The sequence below is a fragment of the Melospiza georgiana genome, chromosome 13 (genome assembly GCF_028018845.1).
Source record: "Melospiza georgiana isolate bMelGeo1 chromosome 13, bMelGeo1.pri, whole genome shotgun sequence".
NCBI classification, from domain to species: domain Eukaryota; kingdom Metazoa; phylum Chordata; class Aves; order Passeriformes; family Passerellidae; genus Melospiza; species Melospiza georgiana.
The window spans coordinates 12571025-12595515 of NC_080442.1; the positions used below are offsets into that span (position 1 = coordinate 12571025).

Consider the following 24491-nt stretch of genomic DNA (forward strand, 5'->3'; position numbering starts at 1 on the left):
TTCGACATGGAAACCTCCTTGCTGTCTCTGTTGTGGTTTTCTTACAGTTGCCAGGACATCTTTAGAAATACTCACAACACAACATGATGTACAAGAAGGGCACACATTCCTGACAGCCCTCCTTGGGCAGTGAGAGCAGAGATCAACTCCCTGCACCACTACAGATTCTTGGAGCTGAGGGCAGAGCTGATGGAGCCCCAGGTGTCCCTTTGGCTCTGCAGAAGCTCAGCCATTCCAGCCTTTCCAGAGGGGCTATTCCAGGTTACTCCCTTGGCCAGGAAGAGCACTCAGCTCCAGCTCAGTGGGGGATTCCAGCATCTGTATTTCAGCAATTCATTATCAGTAAGAAATAGCATACCAAAGGAAATAGGGCCACTGAGACTGGAATCCCTCCTGCCAGCAGCTGAAAATGAGGAGCATGGAGCATCTGTGGGGGTCTCTTTGAAGGAGCTCCAGAGCATGGGATATGCAGGGTAAAAATCACCCAGGGAACTCCTCCTCTCAAAAAAGATGAAGAGATGAATTGCTAATTCTTTCATCTTGCAAAAAAGAGCTCTGTTGCCTGAAAGCTGGGTGCTTTATAGATCTGCCTGTCCCTGCAGCAAGTCCTCTGGCAGCAGGATCTCTGTGCCTGGAACCCAGTTTGCTACAAAGACTGAGCCCCACTGATAAATCATTACTGCTCTCCTGGTCAGAAGCAGGGACTGGAGCCTTTACTCTCTTTTCTGTACAGCTGCCCTGGCTAAGGTAAGAGCAGACCTGAACTGAGGCCAGCAGCAGCTGAATTTGAGCAGACACCCTGGAAATGTTTTTCTGGAAGGAGCAGGGACTGATGGCAAGGCAGAGACCCACATGATGCTGCTGCAGCCTGGTGTCCCCAGCCCGCTCTGGGTCATTTCAGTCTCAGCAGGCAGCTTCAGACTGCCTCAGCTCAGAAGCCAGCACAGGACTCAGATGGGAAATGCTGTGCTCAGAATCCAGCCATCTCCTTAACATTTTAAAAATTTTTTAAATACTATTTTCATTAAAAATGGTCAATACCTTGCTAGCCAGGAGGAAAACTCTGCTCACACACACATCTTTAAAGCAATAAGCAATTTGAAAATGCTGGTTGCATTTGTTCTCAGGTCATCATATATAATTAAATTCACGACAGTGTTAAGAAACACTGAATTAGAGAATCAGTTACAAAGCTGCATGTTTTGTGGTGGAACCTAGCCAGGCAGCCCACACAGGGAAATCAGAAATCAAAAATGTATTAAAATTACATTAAGTGTGCCAAAGCCATAAGGAGTGCAAAGTTTTTCAAAACTTATTTTATATTTAAGATTGATTGGATTTCTCCTGCAGCTGCTGCCTTGCCTCTGCAGATCAAAGGAAGGATCTGGTAGGGGTGAGCAAGCAGCAGAGCTGGGCACACTCCAGCCCCTGCAGCAGATCCCAGAGCCCCCAAAATGGGATCCCAGGGCACGATAGCTCCAGGGCACCCTGTGCTCTGCAGGGCACTGGAGATGCTGCAGGTGCTGAGCCCTGAGCACCCCTGGATCCTGCGCAGTGAGGAGTGGGACAGAAACCCTCCCAGGCAGCCCCTCAGTGTTCAAAACCAAGGTGCTGATCCCCAGGCTGAGCCAAGGATGCTCAGCTGCACCAGGGACCTCTGCTCCTGCAGCATTTCCCTTGGACATTCACTAAGTGTGCTAACAGCAGCCCTGTGACCCTGTTTGCAGGGGTCTGACGATGAGGGAAGAGATGAGGATCTGACTCCATGTTTCAGATGGCTGGATTTATTATTTTATTATATATATTACATTAAAACTATGCTAAAAGAATAGAAGAAAGGATTTCATCAGAAGGCTGGCTAAGAATAGAAAAAGAAGGAACGAATAACAAAGGTTTGTGGCTCAGCTCTCTGTCTGAGCCAGCTGACTGCAATTGGCCATTAATTGCAAACATCCAACAGGGGCCAATCACAGATGCACCTGTTGCATTCCACAGCACCAGATAATCAATGTTTACATTTTGTTCTTGAGGCCTCTCAGCTTCTTAGGAGGAAAAAATCCTAAGGAAAGGACTTTCCATAAAAGATGCCTGTAACACCAGCCCTGCCTCAGCTGCTTATGGAGAAAAGAGTATTGTAAAACCAGAAAGCACAGGCAAAAACCAGAAAGCACAGTTCTATGATTAAAACTCCATGGAAAACCAAGCACTTGTGCAACACTGAAAGAGTTGAGGTGAAGAAGTTCTTGGGAATGAGGGAGATGAGAAGGAGGAACAGCTCACAGCAGATTTGTATGGAGCAGCGTGGTGCCAGCACCTCAGCATGTCCCTCACGTACTTCCAAAGCCTTCAATCAATTTTAAAATCCCAGAAATGATCTCCTTCTTTCTCACTAAGCAGCAGCTGTGTGGGCATTCTGAGCAGAAGCAGCAATCAAACCTGAGCAATGTTCTCCTGCCTCAGTGCCTTACACCAAAAGCTGCGTGAGCATCACCCACCAGCCCTGTCCCTCTTCACAAAGTCACCACCTTGACCCTGAACAGCTACTGAGAGAGTGTTTTACTTTGAGTTATCACTGCCTGGGTAATGGAAGAATTATGAATAGTGCTGACCCAAAGGCTTACATCAAAACTTTTTTTTTCCCCCAAGATATCGCATCCGTTTCTAATTAGAATTTCTGCAGAAAACTACTTCAGGTGAAGAGTGCCTGCATTTCACAGCAAAATAACATTGGTTCCTTTAAATTCTGAAATACATTTTAAGGGTTCATTCCATGCTTTTTTTTTTTTTTTTTGGTGACACTTAATTATACCAACAGCACGATTATAAATTACTCCCAGCTTTTTCATTACACACCAACCAGACGACGCTTTGATCTGTAAGAAAATGCATCTCCAAGTACTAAACAGTGGCTGCCTTTAGTTTTGCTACCAGCAAAATAACAAAAGCAGGTGGAACAGTCTCAGGCAGCATGATTTATTGCCTCTGTGCCCACCCTGTGATAAATCAGCACAGCCCAGCAGCAGCTCCTGCACCCCTCCAAGAGTTCCCATCCATCCAACAGCCAGGCACTACTCACCCCTGGATCTCTGCTCCAGCATGGATTGCTCCTGGAACTGCTGACCTCTGCTCAGGCAGGAGAAGGATGCTCCAGGCTAGCTCAGGAGCCGTGTTTTCCATTTAGACTCACATTTCCATTTCCTTTGGTCATGAGCGAGGCTCTGTCTCCCCACACAACGTTGGATGATCCTGAATGAGGCCTCTCAGGTGGCTGACACAGCAGAAAGGTTTTGCTTTTTCCTCCAGGCTTCTGAAGATCCAAGAAGGATTTTCTTGCTCCACACACAGGTTACAAACCCACAAACCTGGTGCTGTGATAGGGCAGTGAAAAAGGAACTGAGTCTGTTTGTGGGTTTTTTCCACTTATGTTTGAAGCCAGATTATAAGCAAACTAAGAAAAATACATCTAAATCAAATGAAAATTAGTAACTTCTAGAAGCAGAGGCAGCCATGCTCAACCCTAACTGAAACAGAATCTTCCAGAAGTGCATGGGAAGCTCTTTGTAGAGGCAACCAACCCAAGTGAAACTGGCACTTCAAAAATAAACTTTTTCCAAGCAGTCAGCCTGTTAGGCTGAAACACTTTCTCATTCCTGATCCTTTCACCAGTGCCCAACTTCCCCCAAAGCAAGAAGAAAGCTCCATGACCTCCATTTTTAATGACCAGGGTGCAAACTGACCCCAGCTGGCCCAGGGGAGGTGGAGCAAGCAGGAGGTGCCCACATCACCTGTGTGTGTCCCAAAATTTGGGTCAGAGGCTGCTTTCCCCCAGGCAGTGGGTGCTGCTGGCCCCAGGCCAAAGCAGATTGCAGCACAGTGTGTCCGTCACTGTCCCTGACCCAGGGCACCCTGGCAGGGATGGGAACCAGCAGTGCTGTGGCTCCAGGCTCACTGCATTGGCCATGCACCCCCCTTCTCCACAGTGCCCACCCAAAAAGAGCCCCGTCACAGGCATCTTTTATGGAAAATCCTTTCCTTAGGATTTTTCCTCCTGAGAAGCTGAGAGGCCTCAGGAACAAAATGTAAACATTGGTTATCTGGTGCTGTGGAATGCAACAGGTGCATCTGTGATTAATCCATGTTGGTTGCTTGTAATTAATGGCCAATCACAGTCAGCTGGCTCAGACTCTGTCTGAGACACAAGCCTTTGTTATCATTCCTTCTTTCTCTATTCTTTCATTCTAATGAAATCATTTCTTCTATTCTTTTAGCATAGTTTTAATGTAATATATATCATAAAATAATAAAGCAAACCTTCTGAAACATGGAGTCAGATCCTCGTCTCTTCCCTCATCCTCGGACCCCTGCAACCACGGTCACAGAGCCCACTGCCTTCTTCTGGGGGGGTAGAAAGTGGTCTTGGGCACACAGAAGAGTTTTTCTCCTTTTCTGTCATCCCCTGGCATTTTGGCCCCCATCCATGTAGCAGGCAGCAGATGACTCTGAGCTCTGTCCTGGGATTTTGGACTTTGTCCAGCTCACCTCTGAAACCTGCTGTGCCCAAGGTCCTTTCCAGAAATTACCCACCTTCTGGGAATCTGGAACTTCTCCAGGTGTCCCCAGACAGGAAGAGCTCAGCTCAGTCACCTTGGGGCCACAGGGGCCCTTCTCTCCTCCCACCCATCCCCAGCGTGGTGCTTGGGCCAGGGATGCACAGAGGGGCCACAAAGCCACCTCCTCCCTCAGGGCTGGGGCACGAGCCAGCTTGGAAGGATCTGTGGGTGGCTGCCTCCATCCTGGCTGGGTTTGGGGGCTCAGCACCACTGACCTGCCTGAGCAGAAGGTAACAACCCCAATCCCCACTGGCTGGCAGGAATTGCAGCATCCAGTCGGCTCTCGGGAAGAAGAATTCGTTGGGTGTGCGCAGGACTCACCTTTACCTTGCTCAAAGTTCAGGAAGATCCCAATGGATTTGTATTTCCCTAAGTATTCCTGCACCCAGAAAGCCTGGACACCACAGTTCTTGGCTGTGCAATGTCTTGCATCAAGGTCACAGCTGCTGGCCAATGACACATTGCCCCAACATCAGCTCTCTGTCAGACATTTCCCTTCCAGGATATCAGATATGCCAGGGTGCACCATGGATGTGGCTTCTGCAAATAAATTTCTCTCCAGGATAAATGCTTTGTGTGTCCTCCTGCTGCTGCCAGGAGCAAAGCCAGAGGAACAGGATGGGTTGTTTCTAAATCCAAGAGGGAAGGTGTCAACTCACAATTGTCCTTTGAGGTCAAAAGATAGCACAAAGCATCTATAAATTGATGATCCAGTCAGAGTACATTAAATAAATATCTGCTTATTAGTTCAGCTCCAAGAGCCTGAAGGCAAAATAGCTTTTCCTTGATAAACAACAAAGAGCCAGTGTTTTCCAAATCAGGAAATTTGGGGATAAACCTCCAAGTATCACTCTTTAAAGAACTATTATTGTGGCACACTGAAAGAGAGCCCATTACAGTGCACATGCCCCATTAGCAGTGATTTATATACACTGCCACATTTTTTCTTTAATTTTCATTTCAAATTCATTTTCCTCTTCTGCATGGCCATAAGGTTCACATTCCTTGTCAGCCCCAGGTGCTCCCCAGGATGACATCAATGTCCTCACAGCCCACATCAGCAAAAATACCTGGCAGAGCTTTCCAGCAGCAATGGGACAGCCTGGAAAAGCAGCAGCATGGGCTCATCCTGCTGTCACCACATGGAGCCAGCAGCCTCATCAGGTTCTTCACTTTGAGGACCAAGCAAATATTTAACAAGTTCCCCTTGCACTACACCACAGTTCATTATCCGGTCTCCCGAGCTCCTCCAGTCAGTAATATCCTCTAATTGATGTGATTTGGCACTGGGCCATGGAGTTAAATTGATTTGTAGGCCAGCAGGAGACAGCAGATGCCCTTTACACTTGAGGAAAGTGGCATGTGCTGTGTTTACTGGCTGCTGCAGGGGAATGCTGTGGCTCCAGACACTTTCAGGGTGCAGGAAAGGGCTTGGCCTGCTTGGTGTCCTTGTCACAGCCCCATTGAGTGGCAGGGTGTCGCTGCCACCAGGGAGTGCCTGGGGATCACCCCAGTGATGGAATTCCCCCTCCCTCCTCACCAAGAGATGCTGGTGCACAGGGTGAGAGAGAAACAGGGAATTCCCTTCTCTAAACAGGGCAGGAGGAGCAAGGGTGATCTTCTGACCATGACCTTTTGAGGGGTGCCCCAACACAGTCCCGCATCTCTGGGCTGGAATCAGTCACTTTCTGGGGCAGAAAACTGGCTCTGGTTTTGTAAGGGCAGGAGGAGCAGGGGCATCCTGCCTGTTGCCTTCAGCAGTGTTGAATGTCACATTTCCAAACTGCTTTGGAAATTATTGCCAATCATTTTGCCAATTATTTTAGAGCACTGGCATGTAACTCTTGCTCAGGAAGGTCTACAAGTTTTAACAACTGCATGCAGCTCGGCTCCAGGGTTGCACCTCCAGCATATTAACACTGTGCAAAAAGGAAGCCAGCATGGAGTCTCAGCTCTTATCATCAGCCTAGTTCTCTGAATATTTAAGCTTACTTGAAAGCCTCTTTTTATAATTATGAAAAAAACATTAATATGGTAGAAGAGTTAAGAATGTTATTTTCCATTTCAATCACCTTATTCATATTCTGAGAATTTTAGGCCAGCATTGAAATCCTTTTCTTATCACACCAGAAAGCCACATTCACCTTTAAGATATTTATTGATAATTAAAAAGAGTAAGATTACAATCACTCATATAAAAATAATAAATCTAAATAAAGCAGGATGACTGGTGGAGGTGTGAGGATTTCTCCTTGGATGCCACATCACTCCAGGCCTCATGGATTGGACAGGGCTGGAAGGATTTTTCCTGAGCACTGGCCAAATCCCACACGGAAGCCGTTGCCCTGGCAGTACCCTGGGGACAGAAACAACACACAGCTTGTTCTGTGAGGACAGCAGGGTTTAGCCAGGAATAAAAGTGAATAAAGGCATAAAGGGACTAAAACCAAGTGAAAACATCTCAGATATGCAATGAAGGGCAGGAAAAAAGACCACCTGGAAGAGTTCAAGTGGCTCAGGAATATGAGAAAAAAGAAGCACAATCTGTTAAACACAGCAATATGCAAGTTCAGTGAATTGATCAGAGAACAAACAAGATGTGCCAGCAATATTTCTGTTTTCAAACCTAACCTGCAGCACCATCAATCTACCTGGCAAACTGATTCACTGCCTGGCCCAGCCCTGCAATTAATCAAATAAATCTGGATTCTCTTTCTGCAGCATCAGGGCTGCTCCTGGGATGTTGGGATGCTGGCAGCCAGAAAGGCAGTCATTAAACCCCTCAAACAGCAGCTCCTGCCCTTGCAGAAGCTGTTTCACTGGCTAAAGTGGTTTAGTTCCATGAGAAATCCAGCATCTGACTCCAAGTTCTCATTAATCCTGTGTTACATAAGAGGGGTGCTGCAGAGCTCAGGGGCTGTGACAGCATCTCTGACCACGGGACAGCTCTGGGTGTCCCTGCTCCTGTGAGATGGAGGGGGTGGCATTGGGACAGGGGTGCTGCAGCTCCTCCTGCTGCTCCACCAACAGCAGCCACCACAAAGCTGCAGGCAGGGCAGGGGACACAGCCTGGCCCCTCTGAGAAGTCTGTTCTGCAGCCTTCTGCTACAGCAGCTGATCAAAGGAAGGACAAGTGCCCTATGCTGCATTTTAAGGACTGATTTCATAGCTAGAGATGGATTTTCCTGATGGAATACATCATGTGATGAAAAGCAGCTGCCTTCAAGAAGCCAAGGAGGAGCTCAGCAGAACAGCCCCTAATTCCCACCCTTAGCACAGATCAGGGGAAAACTCCCCTGAGGAAGAGGAAGGGTGGGCTCAGGCTGCAGAGCAGCCAAAGTGACTGCAGCACAAAGAGAGACCCTGCCAGCCCTAACACACCCTGCAGCTCTCACAGCCAGGCTGAAATGAAGTTTTCCAAGCCAGTGGTGTCTCTAAGAGCTTGTGTAAAGCCACAGACACCACCCTGGTACCTGCCAGGTAATCCTCATCCTCAAGCATCTGTGGAAAAAGGCACTGCAAGGCTCAGCCCAGCCTCCATGTGTCTCATTAGGCTTCATTGCCAGCTTTCCTTTGAGCAGCAGCTGATGATTTCAGTCCAGTTTGGTTATCCCTGCTGTCAGGCACAGTTTAGAGCAGCACCAAGGAGCAGCACACTGAACAGAGCCAGCCCTGGTCTGCCAGCATGCCTGGCCTGAGCTCTGAGGGTGCCAAGGAGCTGCTGAGGGGTTTTGGCTGCCCAGCACCACCAGGAGCCTTCCCCTGCCGTGCTGAGCCACTTCTTGGGAGAAATACATTTCTCTCATTTTGTGTGTTAAGTCTCTGAAATAGGTCCCGGGTGGGGAGTAAGAATACAGAGCTGAAAGAGAAAACCAGAAATGATGTGTTGAGCACTTTGCAGCGCCTTGGGAGGGGATGGAATAGCACCAGCCCTGCCCCAGGGGTGCCCTAAGGCCCTGGACCTGCCATACATCAATAAATGAATAAATAAACAGGAGCAGCTCCCTCACAGCCCCAGCTCCTTGCACTGCCCTGGTGCCACAGCCACAAACGGTGCCAGTGTGAACCAGCCCAGCAGAACAACTGCCCTGGCACTGCCCCCTGCCTTCCCCAGCCTACTGCAATGCCATCACGCCACCTTTAAACATTAAAGACATTCAGGATTCAAAGCACTTAATGAATTAACACAGCTTGTTAATTGGGCAGGCAGAGCATGGCTCCTGGGCTGGTCACATTTGTCCCCAGGCTGGCTCCCCATCCCAAACTGTGAGGGGCTCCTTGCCAAAAGGGATAGGGGTGTGCAAATCCACAGGGATGTGCATCAGCCCTCACTGCACCCTAATTTAGGGCTTCTGGCACAGCTACTGAGGGAGACTGAGGCCTGGAGGGCAGTGTGGCACTCGGGATTGCTGCAGGAGGGTCCCTGCATCTGTGGGAGCCTGCAGAGAGCAGCCTCAGCTGGCTCCACATTGCAGCATGGACACTCACTGGGCTGGAGGGTGTCAGGGGCACTGGGGACTGCTCAGGTTCATCACCGATGGCTCTCTCTAGAATATTTCAGTCTCCAGCTGTCTCAGCATCTTTCTCTGTCAAACTGGCAGCAGCTCACAGAAACAGGATTTTCAAGGCTACTGGATGGGCTGCCAGGCAGGAGGCACTGGAATTGCCAGGGGACTGGAATATATACATTCCAGTATATATTTTACATTTATTTATATATATAATATATATAGTATATATATAGTATATCTATAGCATATATTTTACAGTATATATTACAGTATATTATCCAGTATATATTACAGTATATTATCCAGTATATATTTTACATTTACATATTATCTATTTTTTCTTAATCACAGAAAATTCTTCACTTTTCCTAGGGTTTTTTGTTTTTTTTTTTTCAGAGAAAACCAGTTTATAATTTTAAACTGTTTTGTCAAAAACCTCAGGAGTCCAGGTTGGGTTGAGCAGGCCCAGGCTCACGGGCACGCATTAACATCACAGCACGAGGCAGCTGCCCAGGAGTTTGTCACTCACATTTTCCTGCCCTCAGTCCCTCCTGTGAAGCCTTTCCCCATTGCCTGAGCCATGTGCAGACATCTCTGGTCACATCAGCAGGACGGAGCTGCTCAGAGCCAGGGCTGGCACTGGCTGGGGCTCAGCTGTGACACTCAACATCCCACAGGACATTCCCCAAAATCCCAGCAGGTCACACAGCAAAGACACTGCAGGCTTGAAACAAAAGTTTCTTGCCAAATATTTGCACCCCAAAGATGAGAGGAAAGGAAAAAATAGATTTGTTTTGCACTAGGCTTTGGGTTAAAATGAAGTAGGAGTGAGATTTAGTTCACAAAACACTGTGGTAGATTTTAATTCATAAGATCCTTAGATTATCGAGATGAAAACTAAAACCATGTCTCAGCATGAAACTGCTCTCAAGCAGAGCCCTCTTCAGAGGAGAGCTGGTCAGCTGTTCTAGAAGGTTCCATACTGTTTCCCACATATTTGATTTGCAACACACTTCACTGAATAGGCCTAGGTTACAAATGAAATATTATTTGAAAAATACCTTTTTTTTTAGCATTTTCCAAGCTCTGCTCCACATGCAAAGTTGTATTGTGGTGGAAACAATTCAACAATTCAACGATCAACTGCTCCTAGTCCTGGAGTATTTTTACCCATAAAGGCAAACCTACCTCCATCATCTCCTTGGTGCTCACACAGTGGCATAGCAAGAGCACTGGGGACTTAGCAAAGCAAATAACCCATTCTAGAGAGCATCTATGGCAGGGCAATATCCATCCACAGCTTTGGCCTCCTCGCAGGCGGGATGGAAGCAGCTGTGCTTGCATGGCAGGCGTGCTCAGAACAGCCCAGCTCCGCACCAGGGCTGTCCTGCTGGCCCAGCCCATGGCCATGTGTCCCTGCTGCAGGGCCAGAGCAGCTCTCCAGCCCTCACCTGTCAGAATGACTTCATCTCCATCCTGCAGGAACTTCCGACACTGCCCGCTGCCGAGAGGGATTTCTTTTGTGCCATTCCAGGACAGCTCCAGCATGGAGCCAAAGCTCTCTGGCTCCTGCAGCAAGAGTTCAGAAACAAATAAACAACTTTTTAGTGTCTTTCCTGCTGTTCAGCTTCTTGCTGCTGGGAGCAGACACACAATGTTACCTCTCCAGAACAGAGTTTTGCTGTTGATTTAATTCATTAAATACATTGGGTCCTTTTCCTGACTTTGCATTTTAATTTCTTGCTGGCTATTAGCAAGAATTATTAGTGATGCTTACAGCTGTTATCTGGTGTATTTAACATAGTGTTCAACCTGTAAAAGCATTTTGAGTCTGCCACAGCAAGAATGGAAAGAAGTGGAGGAGATTTCTACAAATCCAGTGCTTTTCTGTAATCACTTTCAGATTTTTAATTACATTTTGTTCTTCAGAAGAGCAAAGCTGGTGTTTGTGAGTCCATAATGTCTTTTGCAGTACAATAATCTGAAGACTCAAAAAGCACCTCAGAAATGCTCAAAAGTGAAGCACAGACATCCCAGCTTGCAAACAACTTACCTGAGGCTGTGTTTGAGACAGCATGTACAGGATTTGTGTTTGGTGGTTCAGAAAGTGAGGGTTGCCACAAATGGCAGCTCAAGGGGAGTGAAAGCTTGTGAAGCTGGCTCCAGCTTCATTGGAGAAACTGAAAGTTATACCCAGGCATCTTTTACATTCTTTTCAGAAATAAAAAGCTGCATTTCATAGAGGGCAAATGGATTGTGAGGATGCTTCCACACAGAAGTTATTTTGCATCTGTTGTAAAATAGTTCTTAGAGAAACAAGTACGGGAGAGATCAAAACCCCAAAACTCAACAACATAAAAAACCAGCAAAGCAAAACCCTACCCAAACCAAACCCCTTCTCAGTGTGAATCTGGGGCTACCAAAGCAGCACCCCAGAGTGTCTGGGAGAGCTGCAGATGGTTTAGTGGTGCTCAGGTCAGGAAGGGCCCAGCCCCAAGCCCTGCTCTGTTGGCTCTGGGCTGCTGACCAGTGACTGGCACGGTTTCAACACTTACAGGTCCACTGATGGTGCCAGAGGCCAGCAGGTCTCCAGGCCTGAGGTTGCAGCCATTGATGGAATGATGAGCCAGCTGCTGCTTCATGGTCCAGTACATGTGCTGGGGGAAGGAGGAACAGGGGCTGAAGCAAGGAGGCAACAAAGGAGAAACTTCTCTGGTGGCCATTAGGCTGTGCAGAGTGTGGCCTGGCCTGTGGCATTCATAAACCCCACACTTTAACATGCAATTTAGTCCCTTAAAATTTTGTCACAGACATCTTTTATGAAAAATCTTTTCTTTAGGATTTTTTCTCCTGAGAAGCCGAAAGGCCTCAGGAACAAAATGTAAACAATGATTATCTGCTGCTGTGGAATGCAACAGGTGCATCTGTGATTGGTCTCATGTGGTTGTTTCTAATTAATGGCCAATCACAGTCGGCAGGCTCGGACTCTCTGTCCCAGACAGCAACTTTTGTTATCATTCTTTCTTTTTCCATTCTTAGCCAGCCTTCTGATGAAATCCTTTCTTCTATTCTTTTAGTATAGTTTTAATATAATATATATCATTAAATAATAAATCAAGCTTTCTGAAACATGGAGTCAGATCTTCGTCTCTTCCCTCCTCCTCAGACCCCTGTGAACACGGTCACAAAATTTTTCTTATTTCAGCTGGATTTCATTTTTCCTCTTCTTCCCCTCTAAGACCAGTACTGCTGACCCAAGCTCCATGATTACACCCAGTATTTTAACAGCCTTGTAGAAAAATCTGCTTATTACTGATTTGCTGACTACTGATTTACTGATTAAGGTAATTACTATGCAAAGAGCCAAATGTGAATATGAAATGGATTGAGAACGGCTGCAGCTGGCACATAAATCTCCTGGTTTCAATCGGGGGGTGGAGGCAGAGCCACAGAGGGGATGGGGCAGACCCAGGCTCAGGCTGGCAGCAGTGAGTGGCATCCAAATCAGAGCTGTGGCTGCAGAGCTGCATTGCAAGACACAATTCCCTGCCAAATGCACAGAGCTAAGGATGCTCTGAGCACCCCAAAGTGAGCAGCAGGGAGAGCTGCCCCCTTCACCAAGCATTCGGGTGTTCCCACCTCACAGGGGGGAACCATCACCATATTCATTTCATCTTTCAAAAATAATTTTTTTTAAGCTTTTTGGAAAATTTTGGGCTGGTCAGGGAGGTGGTGGATTCACCATCCTTGGAAGTGTTCAAAAGGTTTGCGAGGGACATGGTTTAGTTGTGGGCTTGGCAGTCCTGTGTTGATATTCGGACTCAATGATCTTGGAGGTCTTTTCCAACCTTAGTGGTTCTATGATCCTGTTCTATGAGTCTAATGCAAAGAGCAGGGTTTGAAATTGCCTGGGCTGGAGCTGATGGCATCAGCAAGATTGCAAATAAACAAAAGATGCTGGAGCCTTACCTTGAAATTGGATCTGCATATAGTAGCTGGCGTGCTCATTCCTTCTCCTGCAGAAAATGAAGGATAAAAAGGAGAGAAGCAGTTTGTTTGTGTTGGATGAATGATGTCAGAGTCTTTTTATTTTACAGATGGATGGAGACTTCTTTTATCACTGTAATCCCTAGTGAGAGAGCAGTAATAACATTTTCTATTGCTATGAAGACCGGGATTTCATAGAAAACAAGTGCGTGGGTTGCACTGAAGCAGCATCAAGCTGCCCATTTCCCACTTTCTGCTCTCCTGTGGGAGAAACACCTGGACCTTGTGGCCAGCAGGGCCCTAAGGTGGGGGCTGAGCTGGGTTAACATCTGGATCCCCCGAAATCTGCTCATTCCATGCCCTGGTGAGCCCTGGCTGTGCAGGGGGACCCCTCAGGGACCCTGCTCAAGAGCAGCACTCCCTGCTTGGCACAGTGCTGCACAGCCAGCAGGGAGCAGAGCAGCTCTGCCCCTTTCCCTGGGCAAGGCAGGAGAAGAAGGAGCACAAAAAATTTAATTGGCAATTGCAGCTTTGCAACCCACTCAGCTTTGCCATACCTTTAATGGCAACAAAGAGCTTGATGTCAAAAGTATAGGGCTCTTTATCCTGAAGGTAGGGCAGCGGCTTGGGATCCTAAAGGAACATAAAACACATCATAAACCAAAAGGAATTTAACAATCCACAAGACATTCCAGGGAGTGTTGGTGTACCCAGCCTGTGCTGCACAACCCATTCACTTCACCATTCTTGCTGCTCAGATTATCACTTTTCTTTGGTCTCATGTACACACTTTTAAAGATCTGTCTGAACAGGCATGATATCCACGTAATCCAATTCCTTTTTCTGCACAAGGCTTGCAAAAGCCAAGCCCATTATTGCAGTGTGGATGTTAATCCAGCACAAACAGAGTGCCAGCACACCTCTGCTCTGTGTCTGCACAAAGATGGTGAGGTCTCTGCAAGACTCTGTTATCTATTCCAGTTTTAACCACCTGCACAATGCAGACAACTGGAAATGCTTGAACAAAGTGCTCTGGCTTGACTCCAGCCTCTCTCCAACACTTACTGCTACCAAAGACCCAGAAGAAGCTCTGATTAGTTTATTTTCCAGGCATTTTAAAGATGATTTTTCTGCCCCCCTCAAGCAGGATGACAGCACAACACGTGCCAGGGCCAGTGACATCAATGAGCACTTGAACCCAGAGAGCCCTGGTTGCCCTCATCTGCTCAGAAGCAGAATCCCAGCTGTGAATTCCATGGAGACAATCCTTGGCATGGAGGCAGCTCAGTGATTCCTGCTGATGCCACCTTCCAGCTCTGCTGACATTTTCCCAGCACTGCTTTTCCTTCATTTCAACCTTTTCTCTTGCTGACCTGCGCGGGGTTTGGCAGCACAAATGGCATGAGAGCTTCCATGGTGACAACCCAGGGAGAGATGGTTGTGCCAAGGCTTTTGCTCAGGAAGGGACCCAGAGGAACATATTCCCACTTCTGGATGTCACGGGCTGGGAAGAGAACATTCAGGTAAATATATCCCAGCAATTGCACATCCATCAGACCAATGAAAGAGTAACATGAATTGAAATTGCCATCCCCAGCCCTTTTCTAGCTGTTATGCCTAAATCCCTAATTTTAATCCAACCATTTTCAACCCAATTCTCTTACATCAGCTAGATTAGGATGATAATTCAGCAATAAGTAAAACAAACCAGATCATCTCCATATGACCAGTATTTTTACCCCTGCTTTAATTTTTTATAATTTATAATATTTATAATTTATTATATATAATGTATTATATATAAATTATAAAAATAGATTTATAATAATCATTTTATACACAGCTAATGGTCTTTGCCAGCCATAGGGAGAATTTCAACACTTAAATCTTTGCGGAGACTGAGGGATTTGTGATGCCCAAATCCTTTTCCTGACACTGAAATCAATCACCATCCTTGGTATCACCATTCTTATGACTCCTCCATCCCTGCCCAGAAGGAACTAGACTGAAATTAGCCCTTTCATAAGTAAATAAATCTTCATTAGGCAGCAATTTCTGGTTCTACTAATTGATCAAAGATGGATTGATACAGGGAACACTTCATTTTCATCCCTTTCAGCGGCACCAGTGTTTTCAGTGCTCAGTTCTGCTAGAATATGAATTTTTGAAGAATATGAACTCCTATTTTGAATATGGAATTTGTGCCTCTCTGGGGTTTCCCGTGGAGCTGCGCTCACCGCTCCAGTCGTTCATCAGCACCATCCCAAAGATGTGCTCCTGGGCCCTGCTGATGGGAATGGGCTCCCCAAACTTGTTTCCAGGACCTACAAAGAATGCCTGAAATAAAAAATAAATAAAAAAAATTAAAAAGCAACGTGTTGATTGTGTTTTTGGAGCCAAAAATCTTTACTGCATGGAGAGTTGCAGTCAGCAGCAACAGAGGCTGGACAGGGTGAGTTTTGCACCATTTCCCACACACATTTGGACAAAACCCATGGCCTGCTCCCCTTTTCTTCCCCTCCATGAAGCTGGCAGGCTTGAATTACTTAAAAGCTCTGTGTTGCTAAGAGACAGGAATTAAACAAGGGCACGATGTTGTCAAAACGCAGGAGGAAAAAATGGTCCCTCCTAATTGGAGGCCGGATGCAGAACAGGTTTGCCCACTGGAGGGCTGATTGCTGCAGACAGGGAACAGGAAGGAGTTTAGAGTCATCCAGGGGGATGCTGAACGTGGCTGGAGCCTGATGAGACAGTGGGGAAAAACAGGTGGAGAAATGTGCCCACCAAGTAAAGCAGGCCATGAACTGGGTGCCTGCACTCATTCCCTTAGGAATCCACAGCCTGCACACGCAGAGGATTTTATAGGAAATCTCAGCTGTCTCTTTCTGTCTACAATGAGGAAGTTTTCCCTTCTGTTCTTGCAGCAGCCAGCAGCAGAGCTCAGGCTGGAAGGCAGAGCCATGGCAGCACCATGGGAACCCCACTTTGTGGGACTGCATCTCCCCTGACAGCATTAAAGAGTTTCACCACATTTTTATAGCCATTTCCATCAATATTACACTACTTCCAGTACTTTTTTAAAAGGGATTGGGAATAAAACATACAAAAATTATATCAGCTATTAAAATTATATAAATCTTTATAGAATCCCATGGAACCCTCCCTTCTGGACCACACTAAGCCACAGCATGAGGTACCTTCCCACCATGTTTTTTTACAACACCCACAGCACAGGTTTTAACTTTCCAGACAGGAAAATCAGGAGTTTGAATCCCACTGCCAAGAACTCAGGGTTTCCTCTGCTCTAGCACAAGGTGCAGACAGCCTGGACTGCAAACCCCCAGTGTCCATTGATGGATCCTGGCTGCAGAGGTAACTGCTGACCAGGAAACGGGCTGTGGTGGCTGTGGAAAAGAATTCTGCTGCCTGACTGCACCACTGGTGCTCAGCTTTGGCCAGGTGAGCTTTTTCCAGCCTGAGAGCTGTATGAGCAAACCTCCCAGTGAGCTAAGGCACGCTGCTCCTCACCCAAAGCACAGGTTTGTGCCACAGAAATCCTTACTGCCTGCAGCACTGACAGCTCAGAGAGGAACACAGGAGTGGGCCTTATGGGGCATTCAGTTTAGAAGAAGCTAAACCCACCCTTTTTTCTCTGTTTCTACTTTAATGTATTTGAAGTCATAAGGAGAAAAAAGCCTCTCACCATTTCTAACTCGATATCCAGACGTTTACAAGCACCAAACACTGGAGGTTTATCTGTGGGTAGAAGCAAGAACATATCACAAGAGGGAGGCAGCTAGGGAAATAGAAATAATGGCCAAAAAGAAACAGCAGCTGGTGCTGCTTGGCATGGAACACAAAATGGACTTAAACCAGGGTTTTCTCTTGCCCTGACCCCAGGCTGGGCTTTAGGCAAGGCATCCCAGACCCTTCCACTCCACTACTCTATGATGTGGAGCTAAATTACAGAATAAAAGAAATAAGAATCCAGAATAAAATCCCCCAGAACTCACCATTGTCAGGTTTTGTTTGTCCCACAGGTCTCCTGATGGGCGTCCCAGACACCACAACAGAGGATGCCCGGCCGTGGTAACCCACAGGTAAATGCAGCCTTGAGAAAGAGCACAGGCCTGGGTTAGCTGGGTGCCAGAGCAGCTTTTGGGGTGGAAGCACCACAGGAGTGTGAGGTGCAAGGAGAAGGAGCTCTGCATGCATGTGCACAGACCTCAGCACATTACTCTGATATAAAGATGGAAGCGAAATATAATATAATAACAAAGCCTTGCTGCAGTCTTAATGCACTGCTGTGCCACTGCTCCAATTAATTTCTTGTATCTTAAATTCTGCTCTCTTGTCACTCAGCAAAACCTAATTTTTTTTAGGTATATCTGTCTTTGAACTGGGGGGCTGCACAGGCTGAACTGGTGTGGCCCCTGCAATGAAGGGCAGTGCAGATTCAGCTGAGGCTGGGGATGTGTGGAATTTGGTTCTGATATTGAGCTCTGGACATTACTGATTCTCATCTGCTAAGAACAGAAACCAGTGTGGCCCTGAAAACCTACTCAGACCTTTGAAATATCATGTGTATGTAAGGATAAACCTGCAAAATAATGCTGCACTAGGGAGCAATCCAAGGCACTCACCAGTTCGGCATCAGAGCGTTCTCCTTCCCCCTGAACATGATCCCAACGTTTGTGGCATGCTGGCGTGAGGAATAGAAGTCAGTGTAATCTCCTGCAGGGGAAAGAAGCCATAAAACAGGGATCAGTGGCAGCCAAGTCCCTCATCTGCGGGGGCTAAAGCACTGCTGGTGATGGAAGGAGCAGAGAAGGAGACGGGGGAGCGCTCGGGTGTCGCAGACATCTTTTATGAAAAATCTTTTTAAAAGACTTATCCTCCTGAGAAGCTGAAAGGCCTCAGGAACAAAATGTAAACAATGATTATCTGCTGCTGTGGAATGCAACAGGTGGATCTGTGATTAACCCATGTTAGTTGTTTCTAATTAATGGCCAATCACAGTCAGCTGGCTTGGACAGAGAGTCCGAGCCACAAACCTTTGTTATCATTCCTTCTTCTTCTGTTCTTAGCTAGCCTTCTGATGAAATACTTTCTTCTATTCTTTTAGTATAGTTTTAATGTAATAAATATCATAAAATAATAAATCAAGCCTTCTGAAACACGGAGTCAGATCCTCATCTCTTCCCTCATCCTCGGACCCCTGTGAACACGGTCACGCTCAGGGATGTCAGTGATAGCATAAAGGGGGGATTAACAGTTCACCTATACATTATGCGGACAAAAATGGCTTTTATAATTTTTTTTTAAGTCTCCATCAGAGAAGAGAAGGGGAAAGGCAGGACACAAAGCAGCAGCCCCCTTTCCATAGTGAAGCAATTCCCGCTGCTTTCCCCGCAGCCGGCAGCAGCAGCGCAGAGACCCGGGCGATACTCAGGACATCTGCTGCCCTCTGCTGCCATCCCTGCAAACAGCTCCCACTCCGGAGCCACGGGAAAACACAGCAACGAGGGGAAAACACCGTCTGGGAGGGTGTATTTGCATGATCTTGGTCAGGGAGCTCAACAATTATCCAGCAGCTCCAGGAGCATCCAGCAGTGAGTTCTCCCCTGCAGTTCAGCCTCCCAGAGGGGGACCCAGCCAGCCAGGAGAGGCAGGGACAGCACACGGGACAGAGCTGCCCCTAGGGGCTGGGTAATCCCAAATGTGCCTCATTTCTGTGGGATCCAGCTCGGTCACACCAGGGCAGTCCATTCCCAGTAGCCGTGGGAGCCAGGAGCCAGCAGCTGTCTGATAGGGCATGTTCAACATGAAACTATTTTCAGGAACTCCTCATGGTTCCTTTGGGACAGGCTAGACTTTGTCCCAAGCCAGGCCTGTGCCCCCAGGAAGGCAAAAGCCAGCTCAGAACTGAGCTTGGATAGAAAATGGGCAAGTTCACATCCCTGTTCTTGTGCAGGTCCTGCCCTCAGGTGACTTTGGTCAGGTTGGTTTGGGTCCAAACACAAACTCCTGCTAAAAGCAGAAAATGTTCATGTATCTATATGAATATAGGGATCCCAAAGCAGTCTTCATGGGAGTGGAGGCAAGATGCAGAGTGGAAACTCATACTAGTTCACGAGGCTGTGCTGGAATATCTGCCTTGGAAACTTCGCAACATCTGAAATATTTTCTGATGGCAAAAGGGGAAATTGTTGGAAACTGAACAAGTGTTTCTTTCCTGGCTCTAGTCACAAAGGCCTGTGGTGATGCCAAGCTGATGACAGGAGTTATGTACCAGCAGACACCCCTGATTTAGTGGAAACTGCATCCAGGAGCGCTCTGGCTGCTGTTGAGCTTCCCCAGGCTTTTATTCTTGTGCCACAGACAGCACCTAGCTTTCATTATGTGCAATAATCTCCTTGTGGCTGCTGCAGAGCCCATTCCCTGTCACAGCTGTGATGTGTCTGTCTGGGGCAGCTGGAAATGAAGCAGCTGCTCCCGTGGGAGCACAGGGCAGTGCCCTGGCTGCCCCCACACTCACCAATGTGCGCGGGCAGGTGCATTGTCGCAGCAGCTTGAGGCACAAATGCCCTGAAATGAAAAATGATGCCTTCAGATCCCGGAAAACTTGCAGCTCCCACCCCTAAGAAGCATGGAAGAGGCTGACTTGATCCCCCAGCTTCTTCCTTAATTTAGTTTGCAAAAAAACCCCTAAAAAATAAACCTGACAGAAAAGCTGGTGGCTGCACAGGCTGCTGTTCCTGGGATGGCTGCAGCAAGGGAGCAGCTGCCAGGGGCTGAGTGGGGAGGGGGCAGCCCTGGATTCCCAAGGGGCACAGAGAAATCCCAGAGCCCTGCCCAGGACAGCAGTGCCTCTGCTGGGTGGGAAGGATGAGCTCATGGCTCCTGGGGGCTCTGATTCCAACTGCTGGCCCTGCTCATGTGGCAAGCAGCAGCTCAACGCCTAAAATCCTAGATCCTGCCTGATTTTGGCAGGACAGGGAGGAACAGCTCCTGCTCACTGCCAGGGCAGGTATTGTGGTGCCTAAAGCATTGCTCCAGACAAAGGAGAGGTGTGGGGTTGATGGATACCCACATTTTACATCAGCACAGAACAGAGCAGAGTCTCCTGTCCCTACACCACTGCACAGCCCCAAAGCTGAAGCCAATTTGTGACCACATGCTCAGTTTTAGCAAAGTCGAGTAGCAAAGTCACTGAGGACAAACTGGGGATGTCCCTTTCCTGCTCCAGGTGTGACAGGCAGGGAGGGAGAGGTGGAGACCCTTGAACCGTGTCTCCATGGTGCAGTGGGGTGGCCAGAGCACCAGCCCAGCCCCACAGAGAGGCAGCAGCAGCAGCTCTGGACACACCCAGGGCAGAGCTGGCTGTTCCCAGGAGGAGGGTGACACCCTGGCTCTGCGGGCAGTCACGGGATTAATCAGAGATTAATCTTTGGGTAATTAAGAGAAGGAAGCACTGGATGTGCTCAAACCGCAGTTCATTCCCACGCAGGTGGCCACGTCAGAGTGTTGGTTTTGGTGTGCTGTCACTCAGGTGACACAGGGCACAGCTGCCACCTCCCCCTGCCGCTCTGTGCTCCCTCACCTCCTCCTCAGCTCCGTGTTGTCCCTCAGGGTGGGCTCTGCAGCTGACAGCAGCTTCTGCAGCAGCGCCCTGGCCTCGCTCCACGCCGGCCGGCCCAGCCCCATGAAGGCATTCAGGGTGGGCTGGCAGTGACACACAGGGGCAGGGACAGAGAAAAAAAATCACATTTTGCTTATCCTTCGCTGCAGGAAGATGTCCCACCCTCCCATCCCAGCGTTGGATGCCCGTGCCCAGGGTTATGGTGCTATGGCTGCCCAGAGCATCCATCCCCTGCCCATGGCTGCCCACATCCCCATCACATCCCCAAGCCCTCTGCAGCAGGACCTGCTGCATGCTGGCATCACCCATCCTTACACACCACTGCAGGCCCTGCTGGCTTGGGTATCTCAGCCAGCTCTAGACAGAGGTTGTTCATATTTATCCTTTACACAATCTCCCTGTGTAATATCCCACCCATGGAGTGTTGAGGGCACAAGCAGGAGTGAACTAACATTTAGGCTTTGTGTCAGACACCTGCATTGCCAAAGGATGATGACTCTTTTCTAGAAAATGACCTTTGGACCCCCCCATGCCCCTGCTGTCCTTGCTGTCACACCTGTGATGGTTTTTGCTCTACCAGAACCTGCCTGACAACATATTTCCAGTTCATGTCCTTTATCTTCTCACCACAAGTTGCTAAAGTGCCTTATGGAATATTTGTTAAATGCTTGTGGAAATTAGAACAGACTCTGATAAATACCTGGTCAAAGACATGCTGGTGTTTGGCAAGAGCTGGTCCATTGAAAAGGTGTTTGATGACGCTGAGATCCAAAATCTGGTCCCCAATGGCCACCCCAAGCCTGTGCCGAGGCTGCAAAGCAGCAAGAGGAGAGGGGAAGAGAAGAAAAGTTTATGCTTGTAGGCAAAAATGCTCCAAAGAGGGCATAGGGGGAGACAGGACAAAGGTCTGGAACCACAGCAATGAATATCAAGAGCCATCTGAGTCTGGCTGCTGGAAAAGGTAAAGCCCTATGGGCAGAGCATCACTGCAGACTCCCTGCAGACCCTGAGGGTGGAAAAGAGCCTCATCCCCATCTTTTGGGGAAAGAATAGCACAACAAGCAGAGGTTTTTCTCCCTGTCCTCTTTCCCCTAGAAGGAGGCTGGCTTGCTCATTAACAGCCCTCATTAACAAGCATTGCAGAATAAGCCCATACATCTATAGCATGCCGTGAAGAGGGAAAACACTCCTGCTCCTCCTGCCAGTGGGGAACAGAGGCATAGAGAGGCCATGGGCAGGGTGAATTCCATTCCTGTGGGCATGCCATTGGAGAAACAGCCATTTCTGCAGCCCAGCTCCTCCCCAGAGGACAGAGGGTGCTCTGGTGGTGCCAGGGGACACACCATGCCCAGGCACATGGTTTCTGTGCCTCGCTGGATGAGGCTGCCCTGCACCATCCATCCTCACAGCACACCGAGCCCAGGCTGGATCCCTGCTGGATCCTGGCTGCAGGAACAGCATCCCACACATGGGAAATGGCACAGATGCAGCCCAGGAGACAAAGCTCCTGTTCATGGCCCGGGCTGTGCGGAGCCAGCGGCGACAGACCCAGGGCAGCTGCACGGGGCAGGAACACACCACAGCCTCCATCATTGTGTCTCTGGGCAAAGAGAGGCAAGCTATTACAGCCACTCTGAAAAGCAGCTCACCAAAATAACCATCTTCAAAGATGCGTGCTATTAAACCTATTTTTCAACCTTTAATTTCCAAACAAGATTCCAAATGTGGTAGTAGGCACTTATTCAGCAAACATTCCTGCAGAAAAAAACTAAAGGTCATGTCAGGTTAATTTGTAACTGGGATAGTCAGGAATGGCACCAATTGTTTTAGCCTGAAATCATTAAAACATTCAGCTACCATCAGAACATTGTTCTCCTAAATAATTTCTGTAAGTCTTGTCTGTCATTTCACAGGGTTTGAGTGAAGATGTCTTTTTCAGAGAACAGTTACTGAGGAAGGCAGAAAAATAATCCAAACTTGCTAGATAACAGCATGCACATCTTGGAATAGATTAAACACACCATCTCATTTTATCTTCAGAAAATGCCACATCAGAGAACACAATCTTCAGGTTGGTTTGTTTTTTTTTTTTAAACCTACATGGATAACTAGCAGAAACCAGAAGATGATGATGAAGTTTCCATAGGCAATGACAAATAAATTCTCCACTTTTTCCTTCTGAGAAGTAGCTCTTGGCTTGTTTCCCTTTCTCCAGGAGCTCCATCCTGTCAGGCACTCAGAGGTGTGAGGTCCACCCTAGCTGGGCTCAGTTCTCATGAAAATTGGGAATTGAGAGCTACCTCTTTAGTAGAAAGGTTGAGTCACATTTTCTTATGTGATCATTATAAAATAGAACGCCTGGAGCTGGCTCAGCTGGCAGGCTTTGGGCCCAGCTTTAAACATGACACATTTGCACACACTTAATGCAGCATTGCATAAACTCACACCCAATAGAACACAATGGGTCAGCTGCAAAAACAGGTAAAAGACATATTTGGTGCCCTGGTTTAATGCTTTGGCAGCCACCAACAAAACTCCTCAAGAGCAGTAGTTAATGGGGTTTCTTAAGGGTCACAGTGTGAAGAGAATGAAAGACCAAGTTAAAAATTAAAAAATTGAGTGTGAAATGTACTGTGCCTCTACATAGGGAGTGGAAGGGTCAAACACAGATTAAATGATGTCACAGAAATGATCCAAACCACACAAGAACTACTGTACATATTAGCCAAAGTACTTCTCATCAGTATTACCACTTCTGATTTCTTTTGTGCAGTTTCAAAGAAGCTGTAATCAAAATAACCACACTAAGGAAACAGACAATGTGTCAACGACAGCTCTGCCATCAGGTCAGGAAGCCCATGAGTGTCTCAGGCTGGGAAATCTCCCTTTATCCCACATTGCTGGGAAACTCTGCTCTCTCATAGCCCTGGAACAATTACAACATCCCAAGAACAAAGTTTGCTGTTACTCACCTCCTCTTTTGTGGAGAAAACCCCATAGGGGAGGTTTTGGAGAGGAAAATCTGAGTCCTTGTCTACCTGGATGAAAGACATGCTGAGCCCTGAGCAGCCCCTGCTTACACACAGCTCCCACCTCCCAGGTGCTTCACACCTTCCTCGGAGGAAGATCCTCTCCAGGTGCTGCAACCGGGAGCAGAGGAGCATCAAATCCCACCCTCTGCCCTCAGGCACAAACCAATCCCTGCTCCGTGGCCATCCCACCCCCTGCCCGGGCCCTGGCAGTGGTTAATCAGTGCCAGGGGTTGGCCTGAGTCAGCAGCTGGGAGCTGTTCCCAGCCAGGCAGTGACCCTGGTGAAAGGGGGTCCTCTCCTCACAGGTACCTCCCCTGGGGTATTTAGGGGTGGCACTGGATTTAGGAGTGGACTTGATGTTCTTGGAGGTTTCTTCCAGCTTTAACACCTTCATGATTTTACAAACTCTCACATGAAAGTGAGGCCTTCCTGTAACAGGTAACTCACTGGGGGTGAAGGATCCAGCAGCTCTGAACTGCCCTGGTTTCACTTTGGAGAGGTCATTTATGTGCCAGGGCCCTGGTGAAATGATGATGTCCACACTGATTCTCCCACCACAAGTTCAGCAGCCCTTGGGAAGTTGCACAATTCACACCTGAAACTGCACCTTCTGTGGATTTCAGTTTTGCAATGCTGCTGCACCTCGTCAAGTTCTTCCGTTTTCTACAGATAGTTCCACCACCTCAAAACCAGAGACATGTGCAGCCAA

At 47.8% G+C, this 24491-nt stretch overlaps 1 protein-coding gene across 1 annotated transcript; it reads right to left on the reverse strand.

Moving 5' to 3' along the window:
• Positions 1–6749: 6749 nt before the first annotated feature.
• Positions 6750–23818, reverse strand: FAH (fumarylacetoacetate hydrolase). Its single transcript, XM_058033539.1, has 14 exons — positions 23723–23818; positions 21451–21561; positions 20712–20833; positions 19647–19696; positions 17752–17842; positions 17122–17219; positions 16812–16864; positions 15346–15445; positions 14482–14612; positions 13666–13741; positions 13091–13137; positions 11677–11778; positions 10573–10690; positions 6750–6966 (listed from the first exon to the last, which is right to left on the reverse strand). The coding sequence occupies exons 1-14, from the start codon at positions 23801–23803 to the stop codon at positions 6887–6889; spliced, it is 1260 nt and encodes a 419-aa protein (XP_057889522.1). The 5' UTR covers positions 23804–23818; the 3' UTR covers positions 6750–6886.
• Between the last annotated feature and the right edge of the window lie 673 nt (positions 23819–24491).